This window comes from Balaenoptera physalus, assembly GCF_965194825.1.
Source record: "Balaenoptera physalus genome assembly, chromosome: 14".
Lineage (NCBI taxonomy): Eukaryota > Metazoa > Chordata > Mammalia > Artiodactyla > Balaenopteridae > Balaenoptera > Balaenoptera physalus.
This window is the reverse complement of record NC_138893.1, coordinates 35,504,696-35,528,769: the sequence shown is the minus strand read 5'-3', so window position 1 is coordinate 35,528,769 and position 24,074 is coordinate 35,504,696. Positions and strand designations below refer to the sequence as shown.

Sequence of the window (24,074 nt, the reverse complement as noted above, 5' to 3'; positions counted from 1 at the left end):
TTTAAAATAGGAGAGAAAGAAAGGAAGCCAAAGAAAAACTGCAGTTTTGAAATGGTATAACCGAAGTGGCTGGGATTTGAATAGTACCGCTGCACGTTTATACACTGCCTTACAATTTATAACATGTCTTCACAAACGGAGTTTCTCTCAACTGAGGAACAGCAACCAATAAGGTGGGATGCGATCACTCACAGTAAGACCTCATACAACTGAAATTCCACCTGATCCACCTCACCTTCCGATTCTCCCACTCCCTCGCCCCATCAGACCTGCTCTGCGGAACCCCGCTGTCATCCCAGTTGTTTCCTAACCTGTTTGCATTTCTTCACCCGGCTCACCAGAGCATACTTATAGCCATTACCCCTCAGATGTTCCACCACTTTTATCTTGCCCATCTCTAATCCCTCCCAGGTCCCTCCCAAGTAACTCCCGCTGTCTTCGTTACTTCACTGCCTCACCTTCACTGCCTCACCTTCTGTAACCTGAAACACGTCCCCCGCCACCGATACTCACTGCCAACAAACGACTTTTACTTAAGGTAACAGCCTCATTCTCTTTAACCTCTCAGCTCCCTTTGATGACTGTTCTTTCTGAGACTCTCCCCCTCTGTGATATGTGGTGGCCCAAATTTTCTCCTATGTTTCTGATTACCTGTCTTCTTCCCCGTTTCACCCTAGGTGGGAAACACCAGCTATTTCTTAACGTTCTGTTTTCAAACCTCTTTTTCCACTCTATCTTGGAAATCACTACTTCAACTGCCACGACTATATGGACGGATGACTGCTAAATCTTTAATCTTCAACCACAATCACTTTATCCTTTGCAATACCGCCTTTACACATGTCTGTTTAAAGTCTCAGACTGGATATCTTACCTGCACTTAACTTACCTCAAAGTTCTCCCAAACCAGTCATCATCTTGACGTTTCTATCAGTTCTGTCTGATTTTCTTCCTTCAGGTACAACCAGTCTCCTGGTCACCAACGGTGAAGTCTCAGAGGCACCCTTGACTCCAGCCTCCAGCGTGTAGCCTCATCAACAAGCTGCCAGATTCTCGCCATTCAGCTTCTGGACGTGGGTCTCTCACCGTTTCCTCACTACTCATTCTCACAGCTACCTTTCTGCTCACGAGACCACACGACCACCTGGACTGACAGCCCGGACCACTGTGACAGCTTCCTCTCAGTCTCTGTCACTCCTCCTTTGCCCCATCCAGCCTATGCAACATGGCTGGGTAGGACATTCTAAAGCTGAAGTCTAACCTCATTATTCTTCCGTCAAAAAACTTCTGGCCTCCACCTTCCTCTGGAGCAATAACAAAATTTCTTCGCCTGGCTTACAAAGCCTACTGGGCTTGACTATATTTATCTTTCCAAGCTTACTGCCCACCACCCAGTACCCAGGTACAACCTATTAAATTGCTCTAAATTTCATATTTTATTTTTAATCAAGAAATAGAAATTTCACCACCTGTTTCAAAGAATTAGGATTAAAAGAGAGTTAAAATGGAATGTTTTGTATGACAAAGTGCTATTCCAATGTCAGATATATGAACCTAGATACAGACCTTACATAAAAACCAACTCAAAATTGATCACAGACCCAAATGTAAAGCACAAAACTATAAAACTCCTAGAAGATAACACAGAGAAAATGTAGATGATCTTGGGTATGGTAATAATTTTTTAGATACAACACCAAAGGCAGGATCCACGAAACAAAGAATTTATAAGCTGGACTTCATTAAAATGAAAAATTTCTGCTGTGCGAAAAACACTGTTAAATAGAATGAAAAGACAAGCCACAGACTGGGAGAAGATATATGAAAAAGACATATCTGATAAAGGACTGTTACCCAAAATATACAAAGAACTCTTAAAAGTAAACAATAAGAAAAAAAACCAATCCAATTTAAAAATGGGCCAAAGATCCCAACAGATATAAAGATATACAGATGGCAATAGGCATAAAAAGGTGTTCCACGTCATATGCTATCAAGGAAAAGCAAATTAAAACAATGAGATACCACCACACACCTACTGCCATGGCCAAAATCCGCAACACTGACACCACCTAATGCTGACAAAGATATGGAGCAACAGGAATTTGTACCATAGGATCCAGCCATTGCACTCCATGGTATTTACTCAAAGGAGTTGAAATTTATGTCCACACAAAAACCTACACACAAATGTTTATAGAAGCTTTATTCATAACTGCCAAAGCTTTCAAGCACCCAAGATGTCCTTCAGTAGGTAAATGGATAAACTAGTACATCCAGACATTGGAATATTATCCAGTGCTTAAAAAAAGAATGAACTCTCAAACCATGAAAAGACATGGAGGTACTTTAAATGCATATTACTTAGTGAAAAAAGCCAATCCGAAAAGGCTACAGACTGTATGATTCCAACTATATGACATTCTGGAAAAGGCAAAAACTATGGAGACAGTAAAAACATCAGTGGTTTCCAAGGGTTTGGGGGGAGGGACCAGTCAACAGGCAGAGCACTAAAGATTTTTAGGGCAGTAGAAATACTCTGCATGATACTATAATGATGAACACACACCATTATATTAATACATTTGTCAAAAGCCACAGAATATACCACACCAAGAGTGAACCCTAATGTAAACTATGGACTACGTATAATTATGACGTGTCAACATAGGTCCATCAATTTTAGCAAATGTACCACTCTCGTGGGGAATGTTGCTAATGGGAGAGGCTATGTGTGTCCAGGTAAGATGTATATGGGAAATCTCATACCTTTGCTCAATTCTGCTGTGATTTCAAACTGCTCTAAAAATGAATTTTTTTTAAAGTTTGCATTTTGGGTCTCTATCCTAATCCCTGGCCTCCCCACCTCTTTCTACTACAAACTGCTTAAAGGAAGGAATATCTCAATCTTTTCAGTCCTAGCATCTGACATAGTACCTAGGGTATGGCAGATGCTTAACAAATGTATGCTGAACAAATTAACAGCCAGTGCTTAATAAAAATTGGGCTAATAGCTGACTGAGTAAATCAATAGTAGGTCAATACAGGTTTCAACAACAAGGTATCAAGTCCCCAAAGAGCAGAGGATATCGTTTTTCTGAATAAAAAAGATTACTTTTATCTAGACCTGACAGCATATTAATGGAATATTTTTCCATTCTTTTTAAGACAGAAAGAATTACTCTGATACTTAAAACTGCCCATATGAATTGAAATAAGTTTCAAATTGGTGACTTCTAATATAATCCATTCAACTAGCCAGTTTATCCAGTTTACCAACCAGGTCTACCAGTTTAGGTATTTGACCACAATACAGATTCAATTGAAAATTTTCTGGTAAATCCTGAAAACATTTATTCCATAGAGGTTCAATGTTAAAGGAGCTTAAAGAAATGTTCTTAATGATTCCTTTTATAAAAGCCCTAAAAAATGAAGTGTCCAAAGAGAGATTCCACTAGTAAACTCAACCTTTAGCACATTTCAATTATGTCTATTACACATGCAAATGGGGCTTAAGAGCCACAGTGCAACTCAATACTGCTTTTTTCCTTTCTGTTTTTTTTTTTTGGGAGGGGGGCAGTGAGTACCAAATCAAATTAATGCTATTATAGATTAAAATACTCCATTATCTCTCCTGGGACTGGGCATGCACACTAATACCGCGATGGCAAAACAGAACCTAATTCATAAATGTCTATGGGGATTAACAGTAATTTACTTATTACTATTCTCACAGGATATCTTTTATGAGATCTTGTAGTTAAGACAATTAGGAAATTGTGGTCAGTGACACCAAAGATCATGGACAGCAAATTCAGACCTAGCTGCTTTTCCATCATGAAATGGTAATGACGATACTGTTGAAGAAGTCCTAAAACTTGAAGACTGAAAGATATCCATGAAATTAAGGCATGTTTCATCAAGAATATCACGTTCAATCAAGTTTAACTTACTATTTTCTCCTGGTGAAGAAAAGAAATGATTATTTAAAATACAGTCAATCAATTCCCAAATTTCCAAACATAATCTCTATGAATTCCAAAAATTCTCCATTTCTTTAAAACTAAGCTTCTCAAACTTTGTTCTCTTTAGTACCCCTGATCCATGAGAATAAATCGGACAACAAGCATAAAATTGCCTTGACATCTCAAATTCAGGTAGATTTTTACGTTTTACTCCCTATCATAATTGTGCTTCTCTTAATAGAAAAAGAATCTTTTCTCCTTAAATCTTTAGGAACCTTGTCACTCTGGGAAATTGTGTTGTGATTATCCTGTTGCTCTGAGGAGACCCTGGTCCACTGTCTGCCATATATCCACCAGAGTCTACTTGAGGGTACAGGAGAGTGGAAAGCAAGTTCTGTTTACTTTGGAAGCCAAACAGTGAAACTGGACAGAAGCGATGAGAACAAGGCACCAGGGCCCTTGACAGGGCCTGACGGAGCACCAGTTCTGTCTGAGATCAAGGCCAACCCAGCATCCTTGATCAGCCTTTTCCCGTGAGGAGAGGTTGAGGACAACCTGGGCAGAGGTAACTCTTCCAGGAAGGTGGGGGGCGAAGCAAGTTGGCCCACAACACCCTTGGCCAAAAGTACCACAAGCTGGCTCTGTACCCAGGACAAAGCCAAGTTCTGGAAAAGAAGCCTTGGTGCCCTCTGGTCACCAGGAAGGCCTCAAATGTTCAAGGACACCCTGCAATGAGGCCCCTGGCCAGAAAGCAACTGCTTCCTTAACCTGTCATCTCTGCAGACTCTTCAAGGAGAGGCACTCAAGGCAACCAGACTTCCTGGGGCCACTCCATTGGGTGACACAAACCCCAAACTCCTGTGTATCCTCCTTGGAAGCAGAGCTGCTGGGGTGACTGGGGGATTTCTGGCCATGCTACACCCTAGGCTGAAAAGCCCAGCCTTAAAACATTCTTGGCAAGTAAGAGCTGGTTTCGCAGGGCTACAAAATTAATAAAACTTTCCTAGAAAACAATTTACTGTTTTGTGTAAAGATACACTCTCCAGCCCCCTCCCCAAAACGGGTTAAGTACAATGATTTTACTGGAAACTGTACATTATACTATCTCTCAGAACACTGAGCTCGGAGACTACTCAAGTAGAATCTTATACTCTTGGTTAAACAACAAAGACAAAAGAGTGTACTTTCACTGACAAAGAAATGAAAGCGCCAACCTCTAAACCTTGGTTAGAAGGGATATACTACTACCTGTGTGAATTTCCTAAGGCAGGGACCCTTTTCCCAAAGGGGACTCTGAGGAGTTTTTAGTAAGCGGCATTTATCCTTCTTAGTATGATAGTTTTGAACAATTTAATTTGAACTCAAGTCATGTGAGTTTATGAAAACCTCATCATGCTTTAAGGTAAAGCCACAACTTAGATATTTACCCTGCACTGTCCTTATTAGTGCTATGCGATAATTTCTGAACACAGGATTTTATAGCAATACTAATTAGAATACCTTTGCCTTGAAAGTCATAAAATAAATTTTCTACTTAATACAGGGAATACTTTTACTTAATTTCAATGTGGTTTAGTTTATTTCATCAAAGATTATTACTGAACATACATCTTGAAAAAAACTTTTATCCAGTTTATTGTTTTCTACCAAATGTATGTCCTTTATCAGTCAGTGAAAAACATGAGCTCCTAAGTTCTTTTATTTACGGTTTTTAAAGTTGAGAATATATTGTTACTTGTAAATAATTTCATTTAACTTATTTAAAGCAATTGTTACAGATTCTGTAGATGCTTTGTAATAAGATCATAGCAAGAGCTACCATTTCCAGGTTCACGATGTGGCAAACCTACCTTCAGCACTTTATGTGCCTTACATCATTTAATCTCTTCCACAACACCAAGGCTATTATTCCATTTTACAATGAGGCTTAGAAAGGCTAAGTAAGGTCATATAGCTATTCCAAAGACTCAAATCCAGACCTGAGTCCTAAACCTGAATTCTTAAACCTATCCTATACTCACTTTAGGATATTCTACTATTACTGTATTTAGATATTCTATTACTATATTTATACTTTCATGTAACACTGAAAAATCCTCAGGTAGAAGTAGTTAATCAAATATACCTTCTGAATCAAATATTAAATTACGTTTGGTATGATTTCCATTTTAAATTTATTTGGGGCATTTAATTTCTTTTAAAGTGAAAAAAATCTACATGAAACAATATATTGTACACCTCAAGTAAACAAAATATGTGATTAACCTGAATACCCCCATTCCCACACCAGGCTCCATAACAAAGAGGTTGTTATATTTAATGCAGAGCTGCTGCAGGGCACTCACTAATTGGCTCCTGGTAGCCTAAAGTATAGCAAACATACTTCCTCAGGAACCTACCAGGCAGGGAATGACAGACAAAGACTATAGCTCCAACTAGAAAAGCAATGGTAAAATTACTAAGTAGTTAGCAGACAACTAATGATATAATAGTACACAGTCACAATTTATAAAACATTCCTTCAAAACGCATCTCACAATTTTTAAAATAAGCTTTCTTGCTATTTACTAAAACAATTGTCTATCTACTCATTCCCCAACGTAAAAAATCATGTTCAATGGTCAGGAACAAAAGTTCAAAGGCCTCTTCCGTGAAGAAGCATTTCCCAATTTCTAGCAAGCTGTTCCTCTCGCTTCCCGCAGCAAATGCTGTGTTCAACCCAGTTCACTCTGCCTGGATTACAGGTCACTGCTTACACATCCCTCTCCCTAGTTTATGAGGCTACTAGTAACCTATGAATCTTATCTTCAACCCATCCACCCCTAGCCCTAGTAGAGTTTTACAAACATGTTTGTGAAAATAATTTTAAAAATTGGCAATTTGAATTAAGTTTTATCCTGGACAAGTTGATCCATGTAATTGCTATTTAAGTGGTATTAGCACTTTTGTCAGAAAGATATCTAAGCTTAAAATAAATATATAAAATACATAAAACATTTTTACTTGATGTATAATATATTCAAAAAGTTACATAATACTGTAGTTTAATATTTATATTAATTCTTACACATTTACATTATAATTATTATGTCATATAATAATACTGAATTATATTTAACGCATCAAATAATCAGGTAACACTACCACCATATATTAAATATATAGAAACAGCACCTGTATTTTAAAAATTAAAGCTTTATTGCTATGAAAAAAGGTAACCATAGGTGATATGGTCACAGGAGTCCAAAAGGAAATGTTCTAAACATAGAAGCAGGAGGCCTGGAAAAGTGGTATACAGAAGTAAGGGAAAAGTATAAAAGAAAGAAGTTATTCTCTTAGTGAGAAGCTAACAAAAGGGGGCAAGGTTTGGTAAAGCCAAAACCACTGGAGAGAAATACATGGAGTAATTACAGTGTTAAGGTGAACACATTTTAAATGCATTAAGTCCACAAGCAGTTACAGAAATTTGCATTCTTGGGTTCAAAGAAGCCAAAATATTTTCCAGCTTTCAAAAACAAATTCTCAAGAACTCTTATTATGTTGATACTAACTTGCTTGTCTCGAATAACTCAAAACACATAATTCCTATTCTCTAAAAACAAAATTCTAAAATAAATAAGACAGCACCTCATTAAAAACACAAAAAAAGTAACCATCTCCATCAAGACTGAAATGCCAAGTTTGATTCAAGACTACAGATCTGACATTGCTGTAATACAGTTTTTACAGTACTGTGATTCATCAAATGGAAGACACCGATTGAAGACACATCATTGGAATAATCCCCCTTGTTTTTTCTCCTTTACTAGTCCCCCACCATCCCTCCCCTCCACACACACACACACACACACACACACACACACACACACACACACACACGCAGAATGGTTAAATCCCATCTATATTAGCCCAGAGATGTATCTCAGAGATGTTCCCTTCTTCTCCATCCTCACTGTCAAGTGACCTCCATCAACTCTCACCTCAACAATCATAGTAACTTCCTAACTTGTTCTCTTGCCCCAAAGCCTCCTCCCTGTCCCTACTCCTGGCCCCAGCAGACGCCGCCCCCCCCCATGCTACAGAGTTATCTAAGATATTACTCTGATCATATCACAACCCAACTGAAAAGTCTTTCATAGTACCCCAATGCCTATACAATGTCCAGTCCTGAGCATGGAATTCAGACCTAATATTCACATGCCTGCTTTTATGAGCTCTAAGAGCAGGATTTATATCTTAATAACCTCTGCTGTCCTTGTCTATAGCAAGTATTGCTCTATCTTATTCAAGTACTGCTGTTCATCCAAAAATAATGAAAATGAAAATATCATTTGATTATCAGATCTGAAATTCGGAAAAAGTCATACTGATGGCCTGGAGCAGCCACACACCGGAAGCAATGGAATGAATCAGACCTGCGGGGCTTTCTTCATATTCTTAATCTTCGGAGTATAACATGTTTATAGTAAAGGTTCGCTGACTGGGAGTTTTCTGAACCAGAACTCGATTCATACCCCAACAATTTCAAATTTACACTGGAAATAATTAGACCAAGTATCTGAAATTGGGACTCTCGAGTCTCAGACTTAAAGGTACCATAAGAGCATGACCGGAGGGACCTGTGCATATTATGTAAAAACCAAACTGAGGAAGGACAGTCTTCTCTCTGCCCTAGATCCTGACAGTCTTAAACTGGACAAGGAAAGTAGACTGCCAATTTGGAATAGACAATTTTAGCCAAGAGGCCACAGGTGAAAAGTAAACAGAATAAAAGTCTAAATTTAGAATCGCGTAATTTATGTCTCTCCAATGTATTGCTCTTAAAATATACATGTTCATTAATGGCAATTAACGAAGATTATTAATCTACATGTAACAAGCTTCTCTGCTTGTTGATTTTACAAAGAAATAATCCTCTCAAATTATATCTTAAAGCTAAAAAATTATATATGATTTACAAAAATTAGTGCACTAAGGTCACTGGAATATAATCTTAATACTCTATCAGAAACTTCAAGAAGACTTACATACTACATCTTGTATTTGATCATATCATAACAACCTGTTCTCTTTAACTATTGGACTCGCTATGTGCTATCCTGTGTCCAGTGCCTAAGAGCTCGTTAATTACCTAAACTATATCTCCATAGGTCTTGTTAATTACCCGTCTCCTGTCTCAGAGGACCTTGTTAATAACTTGTACAGTCTCTCTAAAGAGGTCCTAACAACACATTAAAATTAAAGATGCTTTTCTTTTAGCACCTGTCAAGTGCTGTAAATTGAGAAATTTTCACATCAGTTTATTAGCCTACAGTAGTTTCTGTGGATTTTTTTGGCTTGTTTTCTTCTCTCACAGATTCTCTGTGTATCTCAATCTCTCAGCTTAAAATAATAATAATGATAATAACTTAGCAAAGTCTGTCTTTTTGTTAGAGCTTTTATTGTTTTCAATTTTGAAGTCTATAAATATCAATTTGCATTAGTAAGTTAGCAAAAGGGTGGCATGGCTGGTGTCTGCAAATTAACCCACGGGGATATGCACCAATTAACGAGAGCTATTAGAATGAGCATTAGGATGACAAAGGGTAAAAAAGTTTCCAGTAGTGTCTGGGGAGTTAAGCATAAAAGTTCTAGTTAGTGTTAAGGGAACTAATCACATCACATATTTCATGCTCCTAGTCATTGTTTCATTAGATACATTCTGTAAATCCCTGGGCACTAATGGATTAATGGCTCCAAAAATCATGTCAAGTTTTTGTTTTCTGTCTCATAAATGAAGCTACAAATTTTCAGCTGTGTAAGAGTTATCGGCTGCTATGAGTAACAGGGAGATTATCTTTAATATTAGACAAATAAGGATAAAAAATAAATATTGCTATTAAAGTAAACCTTATGCAGGATAAGGTTTATTAAGCCAAAGACTGAGCTTTAAACTTATACAGGACAAAAAAAAAAAAATGTCCGTAAGGATCATTATAAAAATGAAGGTTTTAAAACTATGAATAGGTCTTTTCTTTAGGATCATCTGTTTACTATAACTTTTTAAAATATAAGTCTACAGTAAAGTCTTTTTTATGGACATATTATACAACTTCATAATAATGGTTACATGCTTAAAAGCCTATGGTGATTTTTGATTTGAGAAAATTAGAGACACATTTAAATATACATTCTAGATAACTAATTTTTTTGCAGCTTTTAAGAAAGGTATGGTACAATCATCACCGGAATTGATTACAGAAAGCAGGGACGGAGGAAGGGAAAAGAGAAGTAGGTTAACCTGATCCGGAAAGGAAAAGGCATACTGTCACGCAAAACTATAAAATATTAGTGATAAATATGAGAGCGTCACCTCAGACACTATTTTTTTTTTTTTTTAATGAAAGCTTCTTTGTTTATTTATTTATTTTTGGCTGTGTTGGGTCTTCTTTTCTGTGCGAGGGCTTTCTCTAGTTGCGGCGAGCGGGGTCCACTCTTCATCGCGGTGCGCGGGCCTCTCACTGTCGCGGCCTCTCTTGTTGTGGAGCACAAGCTCCAGACGCGCAGGCTCAGTAGTTGTGGCTCACGGGCCCAGCCGCTCCGCGGCATGTGGGATCTTCCCAGATCAGGGCTCGAACCCGTGTCGCCTGCATTGGCAGGCAGATTCTCAACCACTGCACCACCAGGGAAGCCCTCAGACACTATTTATGTACTGCCGTAAAAAATACCTGTTTGGCCTAAGTTCAGAGCAAAGAAGTAGACAGGTTCTTCCACAGCAAATACTGCAAAAGGAAATATATGCATACATGCTCTAATAAGATCAATGATACTAGGCATGTTATTATACAACATACCATTAAGTTCTAGTAGCACAGCTAGGAGTTTGCTATATGGTATTCACAACTACAACAAGGCAGAAAATAATGAAGGGAAAGTGTGTTCTTTGTGCGGGTCATAAACAGAAGGATGTTCCCAAAACAAAATTCTCTGGTAAAAATATCTCCCGTAAGGTCCTGCTCTCTTATGAGCTACCTGTACCATCAAACATTAGCTCCTCCTACAGAGGATGCTTATATTATTGACTATGTTTTTTTAAATTTCAGAATAAGACGTACACCACAAAGTTTCTCCTTATACCAATGAACTCTCTTAATTAACCAGGAGGTATTCTTCCGTCCTAAACTGGAACCTCAGAAGAATATACCTCACAAATGTAGTCTCTCTTCAATTTATTATAGGTAGCATACAAACACAAGCATATTTTTAAAATGTTGTTCATCACTACTGATGCCTTGGTGTTACCTGAATCCTGAAAAACAATCCATCCACAGATGCCATAAATATTTAACAGTCAGACATTTCTGCCTGGTCTTCAACGCCTAAGTGAATTTAGATGTTTCTTAGCCATTCAACCAAATCCATACTCTTCTCCACACCCCTGTTTTAGTCAAGCCGATCTCCTCACTGATCCCTTTACTTAGTTAGGGCCCTGTAGACAAAGCTAATATGACTAAACTGTCCATTCAACTATGACTTTACCAGCACAACTCCTGATTCCTATTCATAAATAAGTACTTACTGAACTTTTATGAAATAGATGACATGATTTAGATCAACAATTTTTAAGCCTGAGAATCAGCAGGAAGTTTTTTTTCTTTAAATGTTGACTTTTATTTCAGGGCCTACTCACTGAAGATTCTAATTCAGTCTGAGGTAGGACCCAACAAACCGTAGTTTAAAAAACAAAATCCCCAGGTGCCCTCAATGATCAGCACTGATGACATGCAGTGATCTAGGTGCTGCAGGCACCCACAAAAGAAGATTCAGCACAACTGTTCAGCAGTTGATACAGGTTAGTTGGGACAACTAAAACTGAGACACAGTGAATATCGTACAGCAATTATGTTCTATATCAGCAGAATTCCACAGAAGGGAACACTATGTTATCAATCAAAATAGGATTAAAGAGTTTTCAACATCAAGGACAGCTAGGCTTAGGACACTCAGAGATGAGTGAAGAGGGCATTCCACAGCTGAGCCAAGGAATAGAGTTGGCCAGGCTTATAGGGACCTCAGGGTAGAGAGGTGCAGTAAGGAAATGAACTCACCTGGCACAGAAAGGTGAGGAATTGTAAAAGAAAAGTTGGGTAGTTAAGAAAAGCCTAAAATTCAATAATCCTTGAAAATTAGGAACAGAAGTTTGGATTTGGTGTTGCACACCAGTGGTTCTGAAAGGTTTTTGAATTAGGCTTTCTTAAAAAGAACAAGAGGCACTATGGCCTCTGTGCCGTAAATGATAAATAATAATGATGCTAAGTGCTATAATAAATAAATGCAAAAATCACAGTAACTTAATATTCTGAAAATTTATCATTCAAGACAAGGTTCAACAGTTATTCTTGTTTATCAGGTGGCCTTCCACATGCATTCGGGGACCCAGGTTGTCCCTATCTTATGGCTCTGCCCTTCTTAAAGACCTCCATCCAGCTAGTACAGGGTTCAGCAAACTATCTCTGTAAAAGGTCAAATAATAAATATTTTTGGCTTTGTAGGTCATACAGTCTCTGTCATAACTAGTCAACTCTACCATTATAGCACAAAAGCAGCCATAAACAAATGGGCGAACTGCACTACAAGAAAACCTTATTTGCGAAAACAGGCAGCAAGCCAGATTTGGCAACCTTCAGCCTAGGGTATGGAGGAAGACAGGCAATATGGAGGACTGTATAGGAGGTTTTCATGGGACTAGACCTGAAACTGGTATACAGTCATCCCTCAGTATCTGTGGGATACTGGTTCTAGGACCCCAGGAAATTACTCAACTCTCTGGATGCTCAAGTCCCTTTTATAAAATGGCGTAGTATTTGCAAGTAACCTACACACATCCTTCCCATATACTTTGTTAGTCACCTCTAGATTACTAACAACACCCAATACAATGTAAGTGCTATGTGAATACTGTAAATACAATGTAAAGGCTATGTAAGTAGCTGGCAGCATGCAGCAAATTCAAGTTTTACTGTTTGGAACGTTCTAGAATTTTTTCCCCCAAGTACTTTCGACCCGAGATTGATTCCACGAATGCGGAACCTGGGGATATGGAGGGCCCACCGTACATCTCTTCCACTAAGTCTTCAATAAGCCAGAACTTGGTCACATGTCCCCACCTAAGTGAACGGTCTAGCTGCGTCTCTGTAAAAAAAGGGAAATCTGGTTTGGTGAACATACCCACCTATTTCCACTTTCCAGAGCGAAAATAACCCAGTATTAAAGAAGAACTGGTTGTGAACAAATTACTGAAAATGGTATAACAAACATTCAGGAATATTTGTTTTTGGAAAGTTAATTACTGCTGATGCAAAAAAATCATTATTTTACAAATTGTAGGGTTAACCACGTAACAAATTAGTTGATACTGATTCTGCTAAACTACCTGTGATTTGTAATTAAAAAGCAAGAGGAACAGCAATTTTAAAATACAAACAACTCAATACCAATAGTAAATTAAGAAAACATTTTCCTGAAAATTATAAGAATCCCAGCTACCCTTTCACATACATGTGTAGTAGGACTTTTACAGCATGCCAAGTGTTAGACAGTGTCCACACTTCTTAGGACTGGCCTCCAGGACACACACAATACGGTACACTCACCACACCCAATTCAGTGTTCTCTGGGTCCACAGCTAAACCATGTTTCTTAACTGGCTGCACTCAGGTTGGGACATGACTGAGCACTGCCCAATGGGACACACGTGGAAGTAACGGGTACCACTGCCAGGCCTGGCACATAAAGACGTCCCACATGTGACCCTCCACCCTCTCTCCCTGCTGCACGGCCTTGGAGGATGGGTGTTGAAGGGTGGCATCACAAGAAGGAAGGCGCCTGGTTCCTGAGCAACTGCGTGGAGCTGAGCAATAGCACAGAACAAAGCAGCCACTTCTTCCAGCCCCGTCTCAGAGAACTCGATTGTGACAACAAGGAAAAATAAGCTTTTACTGGAACAAACCAGTAAGATCTGAGGTTGTTTATTGCAGCTGATAACCTGTTCTAATTAATACAGCGTTCTTAACAAACTCCAGAAATATGTTAATTAGGATATGAATATTAAATTTTGGTAGTCCCTTAAAACTCACTTAGATTTCTAATCATGTTTAGTTGTATATAAAAAATGCACACACCTGTCTTTATGGATCTGTTGTTGGTCTATCAGAAAGACCTTCATAGCCCACACTGAGCTGGAAGCAGGAGACTAAGGGAATGAGACAACGAAAGTAGCATTTTAGGAAATCCATCTGCTATACCGTGTTCATTTATTCAAAAAATGCTTTCCAATACCAGCTACCTCCCATCATGCTGGAGATGAAGGGTTGAAAGATGAATGAAATGCAGGCCCTGCCCTCATGTTGTTCATGGAGGTGAGAGGGAAAAAAAGTGGCTGGTCACATTAGTGAACAATGAGATGCCCACAGAAAGGAAGATCTAGGTAGGAACATGCTGCAGCACAAGGAACAGCTACCTCTTCCTACAAGAGTAAGAGAGGCTTCAAAGAAGTGGGGGTAGGTAAGAGGAAAGAGACTGAGAATTAGTAACTGCAGGGAAAAGTGTTTCAAAGAGCCCTGCTCTTTGTTGAAGTAACCCAACAAAAAGCCTAACTCATTTCCTCTCTCAGTTTTGTGTAAGACTATGGGATCTATTCCAAGAACAGAACCAAAATGCAGTAATTTTTGTGATTACTACGTGATTTCTTCAGGTGGACTTTACTTACAAAGAAATAAAAACTCTTAACTTTCAAGAAAGTGTTCCTTAGTATTTAAAATTTTTTTGGCATAAGGAAAATTCTCTGGTTGTAATCATACACATTATTCACCCAGAGGGTAATAAATATGGTTCCTGTGTACCTGCAATCACAGCGGAGACAGTTCACTAAAGAAAAAAATCCAGTTCCACAGCTACATATTTTACCCTTCACTTTGTTCAGCATTCTCAAAAACATCAGTCACAAGTGTTCAGAAGAGGACTTCCCTGGTGGCGCCAAGTGGTTAAGAATCCGCCTGCCAATGCAGGGGACACGAGTTCAAGCCCTCGTCCAGGAAGATTCCCACATTCCGTGGAGCAACTAAGCCCGTGCGCCACAACTACTGAGCCTGCACTCTAGAGCCCGCAAGCCACAACTACTGAGCCCACGTGCCACAACTACTGAAGCCCGTGCGCCTAGAGCCCGTGCTCCACAACAAGAGAAGCCACTGCATTGAGAAGCCCACGCACCGCAACAAAGAATAGCCCCCGCTCGCCACAACTAGAGAAAGCCCACGTGCAGCAATGAAGACCCAACACAGCCAAAAAAATAAATTAATGAAAATAAATTAAAAAAAAAAAAGAGTCCAGGAGACTCTGTAAATGGATCTATTTAGCACTACAGAAAAAAAATAATTCACAGCATGTGTCCTAGTGATGTGAGTCTATAGCTTCAAAAGTGCATTTGGTTTAGATGTTAAGGTGAGAAATATAAAATGTCCCATATAACTGAGGAATGATACTGGGAGGATAAATATGAATAGACCAAACTACCTCAGACTATATCCTTCCTAATTCCACTCGAGACAAAGTTGCTTTCCAAAAATTTGAACTGCACTTTCTTCCTAGATCTATTTATATTCAATCCTTCTTTTTTTATGCTATTAATTAGACCTACCCCTTTATTGCAAATGTTTTACATTTATCACAAAGATGGTTTGTGACACAAAAAGGAAGAGTAACTTCGCAGGAATCTACAAATGTTTTTGTCCTCATAGCTGGCATCTCATGAATATGAAGAAGAGAAATTCTTAAAGTTAAAAAAACCTATTGTTTTTCACATATTTGCAATCATTTTATACAAACATCATGAAACAGCTCTAATTTTGATACAGTATTAATATTGAAGTAACCCAAAACAAAGCCTGAATTTCACAAAATGCCACACTCACTTTTAAAACATTAATTTTTAAGTCCACGTAAATAAGCCCAAGTATAAGACAATTAAAAATTTGAGGATACCTATTTTTCCATATGCTGCCATAATTTAAAAATTATTTTCCTATCATTTCCCATTTTTCTTGCTTTTCTTTGACTCTAACATTATGTAAATTATCCAATCTCTAAGTTATCTCAGTTCTTTACAGTAATTCTCTTCAAAAAAAGCTCAGTTAAAGAAGGGAAAAAAGCAAATACATTTCTATTTACCTCTGTAGTTTAAGACTTAACGCAATATGTGAAGTACACTATGTAAAATACCAAAATGAAATGTCTGAGAATAGCATAACAAAACCATGGACTCTTCAATAAAATATTAATACCATATGATAAAAACATATTTCTTTGGAGGACGGTCTATAAAGAAAACTGAACAATACTTTCTAAAGCCACAGCAAATACCCATTTATTGATAAAAGAAACACAAACTTTCCCTGGAAAACTCTAAATGCATGTTTTAGAAGATCAGAAGACAGGCAGGAGATCACAAGCCTAAAAGGGCAATTGTTAGTACTATTTTCTGTTTATAGTGGGACAAAACAAAGCACTGTTCTTGAACAAAGTATGACATGGCAATGTAAACAGCAACCACCATTTATGGGTTCCCTATTTGGGGCCTGGCTTTATACCATGTACTTTATCATTTATCGTCTCCCAATCCTATCAAGTAGGTATCGTTTTCTTATTTCAAAGATGGAGATGCTGAGGTTGAGAGAGGTCGCAGAGCTACTAAGCCAGGTATCCCACTGGGGTCCGAACATCATACGTCCTTGCCTTGGGAAAGAACGTCTATGTTACATGGCAAACAGTCTACCATGCTCTTCCATGATGACTGCTTAAGATTCCAATAAATTCATCTTACTCTTTGCTTGAGGTTTCCTTAACCAGCTATTCCACCATTCACTTCTGCAAAATCTATCACTTTATTTAAACCATACAGTTCCAACCTGTACTAAGAAATTAGAAAAGTACTATTACATAACTGAGAACAGATTTTGAAAATCTAAACCTTATCATGATAGATTATTTCTATAAGTCATCATTACAGATACTCTTTGATGTATTTATAGTACCCACAAGGTTCACTGAATTCCAATAAACATTCACAAATAAAAACTACTCTAAGTAGCCATTTAATAAGGATAGTTAACACCTATTATGAAATCCATTAATACTTAAGCCAGCATTTCTTAAAGAATAGTCCATAGGCTGCTACTGGTCCATAACTAATCTCCGGAAAATAACATCTAGAAACACAACTTATCACCTAAATTTCTGGCTTGAATTAACACCTACTGGTGATTCACTCCCACTACGTCTCATCAAAAGCTATGCTGTTTTCTCTGTAAGTTTCGGTGAGCTTCTGGCTAACATAAGTAGAAATAAACTACAGTGGGGATTAAGAATCTTTTATCCTTCTAAGATAAAAAGTTCAATTCCAAAGATGTATGCAACACTGCCCGGCTACAAAATTAATTATAAAAATAAGATAAGAATTTTTTTTCAAGTAAAATAAAAGGAATTTAAAAAGGATATTTGATACTTTCAAGTACAATATTTTCCAAAATAGCACAATTTCCCCCCGTTAAGCTTACCTTGAAGATGGCATTGTATTTGAAGCCCTGAATTTTGTTGTAAACGGATTAGTTGACTCATAATCAAAATAGTCCTGACGATTTTCACTAAATGCATTAGGTGATTTCAAGTCACAAGGGCTATCAGATCCCCCACTGTTAAGTCTATCAGATCTTCTGCTGTCTTTTTTTCCAGTCACTCTTTCAAACAGGCTAACTTTCTCCCTTTTTTCTCTTTTATTTTCTTTTCTTACTTCAGTTGATTTTGAAAATAAATTCATGCTGCTGTCCCATGATTCGCTGCTTTCTTCAAATGGATTTTTCTTCCTTGGCAGTGTTGCAAATTTTTGGGGTAATGAAGCAGTCACATTTGTAAATGGGTCATTTTGTCTTCCGAAAGACGATTCACCTTCACCCACAGTGCTGTCAGGTTGGTTCATTTTAGAAGTATCAAAGCTTAATGTTCTTCTGTGTGGAGATCTGAGACTTCCTGCAAACAATTTTGTAGTTAGTACATAATCAGTGACACATTACATCACACTATTTGACATGTTCTGTGTGCATACTGCTGTTTTTAGAATGAGAGCAATTAGCTATTTAAAGATATTAACCTTTTAAAATAATCAAGGAAAACAACCTTAAAATGCTAAGGTACAGCGTTATGTAGGCTAATAACAATTAGTATCTTGCTAGACAATTAGTAATTTACTCAGCTCAGAAAGAAACAATCACATAAACAAATTATAATGTCAAAACTAAAGGTTCTGCTTGGCATCATAGCGCTATAAATTCTCAGACTTTTTTCATCATTAGCATTAAATTTACTTTCTTACTTCTGAACATTAAAGGTTTCTTTTCTAGGAACTTTCTGATGAAACGGAATATTCATTTATGCTTCAGGCTTTTGAGACAGGAGAAACGGCAGTTAAGAAAAAGAAGCCTGGCCATGAAAAGAAACCAAGACTCATTTTTATTCTCTAATAATATAAATACAGTACTGAATGCAGACAAGCTCTGCCTTTAATAAACTTACCAATTTTGAGTACAGTAGGTACTCAATAACTATTTGATGACTAAATTTAGAAAATACTAGCAAGAAACTCCAATTTTTATTCTCTAACTTTGAAGTCAAACTTTAAAAATTAAGAGGGTAGTTCAAACCACGGAGAATCAACAAGAAAGAATGCATGAGTCACTTACCACTTTCCGGAACTGCTCCAAAGGAATCTATCTGGTGTCCGAGAAGATGCGTTTGAGCAATGGTGCCAGACTTCAGCTTCTCCGAGGATACATGGGCCCCAGTTAAATCAGACATTGAATGCGCCGAAGAGAGTCGCTGAGGACCCAAAAGGAAAGGCTTTTTTGGTTTAGATTTCATCTGTATTTCACTACTTGAAAATTCAGTACTGGCATCAGGCATGTGAGAACTTGGAATGATTGCAGAAGATGTATCAGAAAATGTCCCATCATTTTTTCTACCTTTCATCTTATCTTTTAATTTTGCAAAAGGAGATCTTGTTTTGTCCTTCATTGATAAGTCAAACATACTTGCTGTCATATTGTTCCTCATAAATTGAATATTGACCTTTATCTCACCCCTGTTTTTGGCTCTTTTTCCTTGTTTGGATTCTAAACTAAACCACCTTAAAGAGAAGGAAAAACTGGGTTGTAACATGTAATGAAGAGAGGATTATTCAGCTCTGTTGTATACATATAGCTTTTTAGGTAAAGTTACTCTACATCAAGGCAATCTAAGCACTAAAGGAGAAATTGTCAGCCAGAGTGCTTCTGGTTTTATTCAGTGCTTCATTTAAAAAACAGGTAAGTCTCTGTCATGTGGCATATACAGAAGGAATCAGTCTTTTTTGAAAAGCTACTTAGACAACTTTTTCTTTCATGATTTGAAAATCACTCATCATCGAAAATTCTTACCAACCATAGCCTATTATGTTTCCATCTGGGGTAAGTGTTGCTAGTGGCTGAAGAACATTTTTTAGCATTAAAAGACACTAAGATAGAGACCCTGAAATAATTCATCAATACAAACTATTCTTGAGCACCATAAAATGATAATGACTAATTTTTTAATAAAATAATAAATATTTAGCCTCTATCTCAAAATAGTTCCTCTGCAAAAGCTATTAAAAGAATTTTGTTAATATGGGAGACTACTCCATATAGTTTGCTAATCATGAAAATCGCATATGATATAATTTACATTCATATAAAATGGGTCAAAGCCTCTTCCTGAATAAAATATGCAAATTAAATAAAATGCAAGAAGTGACAAATAGTAGTAAATCTTGTAAAGCATTTTTGATGAAAACAGAAAGCTTACATGCTTCCTTTTAGAATCTATTTGTTTGTTTCATTAACTATTGCTACTGTGACAATACCAAATAAAACTTATTTTAACTGGAGCCATATCTTATGCTTTTAGTCACTCCAGTGAATTATACTGTCCATTTTTAAATGATGTGTAAGAAGCAAAGTTTATTTTGGTTTTGTTTACAGTATTTTTATCCATGAGAACTTCTCCAGCTGTTGGTGTCACAACTGGTCAGTCTACAGGGCAAACAGCCAAAAAAACTACAAACTCCAGCCTAGAAGAGAGTTTCCACAATGTTTTCACATTACTTAACCATGAAGTATATTATCCGTCCCTGAGACAGGTCATCATTTAAATACAGCTCTGCAAGTGTTAAATTTTCTTAGCTACAAAAGGAACTCTGATCTAATTTTACAGGATATACCAGAAGAAGCTACATTTACTATCAATTGGAAGACTGGTTCAAAGGCCTTTCCAGGCAAAAGAAAACTGGCACATAATATATATACCAGCTACATCTTAGCAAGTAACATGCAAGAGAAATACTTTCTATTTAATTTGAAGCAATTCAATCAATTAAGATCTAGTTGCATCAAAACAAGCAACTTTTTTAAAAGAGAATATCTTATAATAGAAAGCATTAACCTGAGACCCTAGAGAAAATCCCTTATCTGAGGCAAATGGTGAAATCCGAAAACTCAGAGACTAGAAATAAAAAATTACAGCAATAAATTCTGTGGCATAGAGAACCTTCAACAAAACAAAGCTGAGCACTCGAAAAGCCTGGAAATGAAGTAAGGTTATATACCCAATTATTAACTCACAGTTTGGGGAAACAGAGCATTTTCCATGGGGGAGAAATCCTTCCGATGGATGGCCCATGAGAAATGCTCTATTAACAACTCAGGTTATATAGAAAATAGGTGAATCCACTTTGCAAGAAATGCACCCCCCAACCCCACGAATCCCCAAACAAAACGAACCAAACAAAAACTCCAAGCATATAGGGTTTGCATGTGTATAACAAGTCAAAGCAAATCTGAGGAAAAAATGAAGCAATAACCCAATAAATGTAAGGGAGTAAGGGTAATCGAAATTCATAGAATTTTAGAAATGAGACCAAATAAATCATCCAGTCTAACATCCTTATTTCACAGATGAGGAAACTGAGGCACAGAGAAGAAGTAACTTCTCAATGTCAGATTGGAGTCAACAAGGAAAATAGCCAAAATTGATGAATAACGGCTGCATGAAAATAGTAGTTCTTTTGTATCTAATGAATCACATATGTTAATAAGGTTAAACGCATACCAGGTTGTACCTTACAGGACACTGTATTTAATCAGGAGACAGGAGAGCCAACAAAGAAGGCAATGTAGGTTTTGTCCTGCTAGAGTGTAAGCTCCTTGAAGGCAGTTTGCCTTGCACTAAATAAATGTTTACTGAATTTTCATTTCTAGAACTATATTCTTAAAACAGCCATGCTACAACTCTGTGTGCGTGTGTGTGTGTGTGTGTGTGTGTGTGTGTGTATGTGTTGCACTGTTTTGTTCTTTGGTAAGGAAAGATAAAGACTTAGGTAAGCTTTAATGGATAAAGCAAGTCAGTGTTTGAATATAAACTGTAAAAACAGTATTTTCCTTCCTCCTAGTCAAAAAAAAAAAACCCTCCAAAAACCCAACTGCGAAGAACTTTAACAAATATACCAACTGAAAATATAGGCATGACAAATAACTCTAGCTGCTTTGTTTTGAAAGTGATATAATAGGGAAGTCTTAATGAGACCTTCAAGAATCATTCCAGAGATAGCACTTGTTTTCCCAGGCTTCAAAAAGATAAAATGAAGACATCGCATTTGAGGCTTAGTGGATTAATGCTGATTTTTTTTTCACCTCTGGAGTGCTGGATTTAAACTGTATATGGCCTCTATTCAATTTTTAGTGGGCACAGGTCCATGTTCAAAAACCACCACACATGTGGGAACTATTCCCAAGCAATTGGTACTGTGTGGTCAGAAATGGGACAAGATTGGCAGTAAGGGTGCCAGAGGCCAGGACGCAGGTGCACTGCAGAGCTGCACACAAAAGTCCTAAAATCTGCATGTGTTTGAGTCATACCTAACTCTAGGGACTCTGATGGTTACTACTTTTCATGAGCATTTTTTAAAAAAATCAACATCACCCACTTCTGCTGTTAAAAAAAAAATCAACATCACCCACTTCTGCTGTTAAAAAAAAAAAATCAATCAGTATTACATAACAGCATGAACTATTTTACCATTCTATTATTAAATACTGTATTGTTTCCTTAAATCTCGTGCCAGAACCGACCCAGACACCCATTAAAGTGGGAGATACAGAAGTTCTCTTTCCATGCCCCACTCAAAGTGTTCTGGCTCAGGCCCCTCTTCCCCTCTCCTTGAAAGAAAAAAAAAGGCTTTTAATTTCAAGGTATAAAAATAAGTAAAATGATAGTTTTAGCCACCACACTTCTTGGCCTATCATAACACAACTGGAAGACAAGCTGTAAATACTTGTCTTCAGCGTCAAGAGTAGAAAGTGTCACACCCAGCAGTTCCATGGGACTTCTAAATCAGCTGGTAGCCTTCATCACTCATACCGGTTTTCTAAAAAGCACTTGGGAATATGCTGACAAGGCTCAGCAATGTGCAGAATATTAAATATCTTTCCTGCAATACACCGGTGACTTAAGTCTGTCTCTTACTGGGCCATATGTACAGCTGTGCTGGAAAAGGAAGCTATTAACTATATTAAAAAACTAGAAATATTACCAATAAAGAGATCTCATCAAATATGTGGTCCCCATTTATCCACAAAGAAAGAAAATGTTAGGGATTTAATAACATATGAAAATCACTTTGAATGCAATAACATCACAAGCGCTCTTGATAACATTTAGAAGCATTTTCCTCCCCGAAAGTTCTAATCCATTCCACATAGTAGCCAATAGAGAATTTCTGTAGGGAGACTACGATATTGGAGTATCGCTTACAGCCAACTTTATTGTAATTGTGATCCTGCCAAAGATAAGGAATAAAACAAGAAGAAACTTTAAAAGCTTATTTCATCCTCAGAATCTCTGGGTTCACAGAGTTGGGCCTACTTTCACTTGGAAAACTTATATTTCAGAGAAGGCCTGTAGTATATCATCCATTCACTCTAAAAGTACTGTAAATGCAGTATGAAATTTGAAGATGCAATACACTTAAAAGTCTACATTCAAAACACTTCTAAATATTATTTAGTAAGGTCATCTAAAATTGGCAATTTGAAATAAATTATTTGGTGATTATCCATTTTTCAGTTTAAATTTGATGAAGAACTCCTCAGAAGTAACTGAATGCTACTTTGTAGGTATCAAACAGTGTTATTAAAATCATTGATATATATTCAACTTTACACTTTCTTTAAACCTTTTTCTCTCCTTTTAAAATATTTTCATCTCTTCAGTTAAATATTTACCATTTTCCTCCAGCATTCCTAGTATTACTTAGCTCTCTACCCTTTTACCCTACATATATTAAACCTTAGGTAAAGACCTGATTAAAAAAAATTTTTTTCAATAAAAACTCCAATCAACAGAAGCTTGCAGGAAGATATGTACAGAAAGAACATGAGATGGCTGTTTTAAAATATAAGAACATGAACTTCTAGAAAGTTATTATAGAAGTTCTTCTTAAAAGCATAAATAAATTTCAGTTACAACTAAAACAGCAAAGCTATTTTGAAATCTGAAGTCCTCTTATAAATTCAACCTATACTTTTCTCACTAATTCCATCAACTTTAATGTTCTCTCAGACTAGAGAAATTATAAGTTTAAGCAAGGGGTGAGTATCTCTATCTCAGAAAACATACTATTTTCAAATTAAGACATATATCCTACTTTTAACTTATATTATGGTTTTTTAAATTAGAATATATCTAACCTAAGTTTGGAAGTCATATTAAAAAGCCCATGTTTTTATTGAAGATGTCATTAAATCATTTCATCACAAGAATTTAATCACTGTCTCCGATCTGACCAGCATTTTATATGGTCTAAACACACTGGCTTTACAGAACTAACTTTGAAGTAATTGCATTCAAGGTTGAGGATATCTGTACATACTTTTAAAGCTTTTTTCTTTTAATAGCTTTAGACTCCATCAAGATGTACTGACCCTTAAATTTGAGCTAAAATAAAAGCCAACT

General features: G+C 37.0%; 1 protein-coding gene and 1 long non-coding RNA gene across 7 annotated transcripts in view; both read right to left on the bottom strand.

The window, feature by feature from the left end:
• Positions 1-24,074, bottom strand: part of LOC309642837 — a 259,826-nt gene that overhangs the window by 24,360 nt on the left and 211,392 nt on the right. The gene's annotated exons all lie outside the window — the stretch shown is intronic.
• Positions 1-24,074, bottom strand: part of RAB11FIP2 (RAB11 family interacting protein 2) — a 41,381-nt gene that overhangs the window by 15,639 nt on the left and 1,668 nt on the right. Inside the window, exons 2-5 of one of the 6 annotated variants that reach the window (XM_082424787.1) lie at positions 18,734-19,194; positions 17,555-18,023; positions 14,126-14,196; positions 10,745-13,136 (exon numbers count right to left, since the gene is read on the bottom strand). In XM_082424787.1, coding sequence (XP_082280913.1) covers positions 14,166-14,196; positions 17,555-18,023; positions 18,734-19,194 — 961 coding nt within the window. In that variant the 3' untranslated portion in view covers positions 10,745-13,136; positions 14,126-14,165. The other 5 variants (XR_014253386.1, XM_082424786.1, XM_082424784.1 and 2 more) reach the window with 5 other exon arrangements.